The sequence below is a fragment of the Microcebus murinus genome, chromosome 5, assembly GCF_040939455.1.
Source record: "Microcebus murinus isolate Inina chromosome 5, M.murinus_Inina_mat1.0, whole genome shotgun sequence".
Lineage (NCBI taxonomy): Eukaryota > Metazoa > Chordata > Mammalia > Primates > Cheirogaleidae > Microcebus > Microcebus murinus.
In genome coordinates this window covers 113,260,788-113,265,515 of record NC_134108.1, presented here as the reverse complement: position 1 = coordinate 113,265,515, position 4,728 = coordinate 113,260,788, and the positions used below count along the sequence as shown (strand labels likewise).

General features: G+C 45.1%; 1 protein-coding gene across 1 annotated transcript; it reads left to right on the top strand.

Moving 5' to 3' along the window:
* The first annotated feature begins 691 nt into the window (after positions 1-691).
* Positions 692-2,353, top strand: UBD (ubiquitin like modifier D). The gene is made up of 2 exons (XM_012760359.2): positions 692-718; positions 1,883-2,353. Exons 1-2 carry the CDS (start codon positions 692-694, stop codon positions 2,351-2,353), a joined length of 498 nt encoding a protein of 165 aa, XP_012615813.1.
* Positions 2,354-4,728: the final 2,375 nt, after the last annotated feature.

The following is a 4,728-nucleotide window of genomic DNA, read 5'->3' as shown; positions in this document are numbered from 1 at the left end:
TACAAAGTTTATGCACAAAGTCTTCTGAGCCTGGAAGACACTTAGGAACCCTCTCCAATCACTCCATGTTATGGACCAGGAAACCAGCATCTAAGGAGGGGAACAGGTTTGCTCAAAGTAATGTGGCAAGTGTCACCCCCAGAACTCAAAGGCCAGTGGTATTTCTCCATGTCTTCCCGAAGCATGTTTTACGCCTTCTGCCAGGCTAGCCCGTCAGGATGTGAGGCTGACAGTCACAGCACTGCACACCAACCCCACTGTCCTTTCTGGGTGCTCTCACTCTTAGGAAGGGCCCTGACTGATGGGGAGCTATTAAAAGCAGCAGGAGAGGGCACCAGGCATGTTTTTCTTCAAGCCAGTGAGGGCCCAGGGCTGGATGGTACTAAGTCTGGACTGGGACAGGGGAGGTGCTCATTAATCATGGAAAAATTCTCAGCAGAGAAGGGCTATCTGGTGTTTGGAATGAGCAGGGCAAATGGATTGGCTGAGGGTAGAAGCATGTGATCAGAAAGTATTCTTTGTTTGTTAACTTCACTCCAAAAGTGAAGAAAAATCCACGAGAACACGCAGGAACAAAGGGCACCACAAAGCCAGACAACGCAGCAGGGGATTCCCAACTCACCTGCTCGCTTATAAGCTGGACACAGGGGCCCTTTTCCTGGGCTCAGCTTCTGCTCCCTGGGTTGCAAAGATGGCTCCCAATGCTTCCTGCCTCTGTGTAAGTTGGTATTTGATAAAGGGGATGGGGAAAAATCTCAGGGATGAATGAGGGACCGTGCTGGGAGGCAAAATAGCTGCAAAATGGGAAGGAGGGTTGTCTGAAGAGAAGTTGGTTATGTGGCTCCTGAGTTCTCTTTTGAATCGGACCCTGGACTGGCTGCTGTTTGGGATAAATGGTAGGAAGGGGGCTGAGCTTTGTGCCCAACAGGCCTGGTGAGATGTGAACTAATGGAAACATTTCCAGAGTTCTTGAACTGAAGCTTCCCTCTCCTCTCAAAGGAGAGCTTCACAAAACTCATTTATCTTAAGTTGTTAATGACCTAATAGATTATCATATATAAGAAGATATGCACTATAAAGAAAACCTGCAAGGAGGGCAATTAACATAGCAGAGTGACCCTCCAGCAAAGGAATGTCTGTGACATCTAGGTTGGGAAAATACTTTTGAATGGAGCATGAGAGAGGTCCTCCCAGGACCGCCAGGCTTTCCAGTGGCAATACAGGGGTGAGCTTTCCCATCTTTTAAGGTTTTTCTGTTATTGAAGTTAGATTGAGATAAAGTCCCTACTCTCTATGAGTGAGGTCCTGATCTAATTAAAGGAGGTCATATGCTACATTAGGTAGATATAAAAACACAGGAAACACAACACATACCACTGAAAATAGCATCATTATACGATGTGAGTTATTATTATAAAGCAATGGGACATTAGAAAAAGAAACTAACAGTTCGGGGATTATGTGTCCTAACAAGGGTTTCCTTCTGAAGCAGTCACAGAGGATATCGTATGGCTATGAGGCTGCCAAATATTGGAAATTCTCTGTGGGAGTTGTTTTTAGAGCCTGGTGTACACCTTTTGAAATTTTATTTACTTTTGACATTTGACAAACTTTTTCAGGATGGGAGAGGCAGATAAATAAGGTGGGAAATCATTAGTTACATTTTGAAATGGATAAAAGGTGTGGTTATAAAGGAATGGGACTAATTTTCTTGTTTGTGCTATAATGTGGGAATTCCAAAGAAGTTCCAAGAAAGGGAGGGAGGAAAGGAGGCGGAGGACCAGGCAGGCAGTGGAAGGATGGGAACAATTACGCTGGGGACCAGGGAGTATAAAGGGTGGCAGGCACTCTAGGCAACTGTCTCTTGGCTCTCATTGCCCAGGTGACTATCTATTCCATGGAGTGGGAATTAATGACCTTTGATGCCAACCTGGATGACAGAGTGAAGAAGATCAATGAACATGTCCGGTCTAACACCAAGGTTCCTGTGCAGGACCAGGTCCTTCTGCTGGGATCCAAGATCCTAAAGCCACAGAGAAGGCTGTCGTCTTATGGCATTGAGAAGGAGAAGACCATCCACCTCACCCTGAAAGTGGCGAAGCCCAGGGATGAGGAGCTGCCCTTGTTTCTCGTGGAGTCTGCAGATGAGGGGCAGAGGCACCTCCTCCGGGTGCAAAGGTACAGCTCAGTGGCCCAGGTGAAAGAGATGATCGAGACTAAGACTGCTATAACCCCAGAGACCCAGATTGTGACTTGCAAGGGGAAGAGATTGGAAGACGGGAAGATCATGGCAGATTATAACATCAGAAAAGGCAATATACTCTTTCTGACGGAGCATTGTATTGGGGGCTGACGGCCCTGGAGAGGGAGTGCTATCAGCTACAAAAGGGCTTATTTCCTTTAATCTATTATTTACCAATCATATCCTTTGATGATATCCCAAAATTAAAGAGAATGAGATAAATAGAGTAAGATTTGGGGTGGGGTGGGTAGGATGAAAAATATTTCCAACTCTAATTCTTTGATTCTAATGTAATTGATTAAGTGGCAGGATTGTTTAAGATATATTACTTAGAATGTAAAACAAATGTTTAAGGTACATTAGAGATAGCATTCAAAGCTGAAACTTAATCGTTTTTGGTAACTTCTGATTTATAGAAAAACTCCTATTTCCTTGCCTATGTAACAAAAGAATAGTTTTATGTTGGGATCCATGTTCTGCTAATTCCTGTGTTCCTATCTTTGTTAAACCCAATGCTTCATTTATAACATCATTCAATTATTATTGAACCAAGCTTAATTTCTACTTATAGAGCATAGTGAAATGACTTATTATGAAGTGAATTAATTGCTCTGACGTGATCACAATGTAATAAGTATTTTGAAAATTCCATTAAACTTCTTCCTCTCTCCTTATTTCAGCCTGTTTGGTATGAAATGAAGTCTGGCACCATACTGCCTTTTATGCTTGAGGCCCCATGCCCAGCTAAAATTGCTCTTATTTCTGAGGATGGTGGTTGGCATGGAAGATATTTTCCATGAGGATCTAGAAATCTTGTTTCTCTAGTTGGGGCTCTTTGCAGGTAGATGTGCTTTGGGTGGGAACACGCTTTCTGAAAGGTGGGGGATTGTGGACCAGCCCCTGTCCTGCTTGTCTTAGGGTCTAGTAGGTTTTTTCCAGGCTGAGGGTATCTGTCTGGGTGAGGGTGGTAAAGGGCTGGCTTCTGGGTTGACCCCAACACTCTGCTCCAGTTCTGGCTGATAGAGCATTTTCCTCTCTGCTTCCTTCATCAGGAGATCCCTGCTCCTCTCTTGGGAACTTGAGTCTCTTCCTCCATCTTCCTCCCTCCATTTACTCCTCTGATCGTCTCTCTCTTATGTCTGGCTTCTGGTCACTTGTATGTTTTTCTCACAACCTGAGACATGCCTACCTTCTTCTCCACCAGTCCTAGCTCCTCGTTTTCTTTAAACTTGCTCAAGAACCACTTCCTACAGGAGAGTTTCCCAGTTTAACCCCACTCTGCAAAATTCCCCCCACTCATGAGCACTCCTTACCACACATATGGGCCCAATGCTCTGCGGTGGGCACAGGCCATCTGGCTAGGTCTGCTTTAGGTTGCACTGATCTTCCAAGAAGAGAGTCCATGTCCTCTGTTAGGGTCAGGTGCAGGTTGGCAGCATTAAACACAGGAAAAGAGGAGGGGGCAAAAATGAGGAGGCCAATGAGCATCTAGAATAAAGCTCACAACAGCAGGAACTTGAGGTTAGGGACTTTTCCCCTCCAGGAGCATGTGCAGAAGCTAGGAGCTCATGACCAAATGTAACCTTTGTGCCATTAACATACATTAGCATAGTAAAGTTACAACCACCAGCCACATGACAGTTTACAAATGTCATGGCAACCCCTGAAAGTTACACTATAAGGATAAAATAAAGGAGGACCCTTAGCTCTAAGAACTCTCCACTCTTTTTCCAGAAAAATAATGAATATTCCACCCACCATTTAGCATATCATAAGGTGTAAACATAAAAGTAGACGAGTGGTAAAATTCCAGGGTCTTCTCCACTCGTGCAGAGAGACTCTTTCCCAGCTGGAAAACTTGCGCTTTGTACACCTGAAGCCTGCAACGAAAGCTGCTTGTGTGGAAGTGCTAAGTGTCTGTCATCTCTCCATCGCACTGGTCCAGCTTGCAAATTTTCCAAGCAAGGAGCCAAAGAATGGGACAACACCTCTCAAAACTCACACTGACACTCCCCTTTCTGGATGGGGTCTCCTGTAGGGTAGGAACTATGACTTTCTCATGAACTTGAGAGACTTCTGAGGGCAGAGACCATGAGTGTTCCTTGGTCTTCCATCAGACTGGGAGAAGGCTACATGTAACCATGTTGTCCATCATCTTTTCTGCATATGGAGTCTTGAGGGGCAGACGGAATTTCTGAGGATGGGGGAAGTCACCCCCAAATCATGCTTCCTCTCTTCATAGCTTAGGAGAAGCCCAGGGGCCATTCCCCTCCCTAAACCTGTATATACAAGGAGTTCATGGACGTTTCCTTAAGAATCTAAACATTTCTTGGAGAGAGGAAATGACCTCCCTCATTAACCTTGGACTCCCTGAGGACAAAGCTTAGAGACTTTCATACAAAAATGTACCGAAGGCTGCACTGACTCTCCAGTGGGTGTTTCCATGCTTGGACCCTGGGCTAGTACTTTCTTCCCTCCCAACCCAC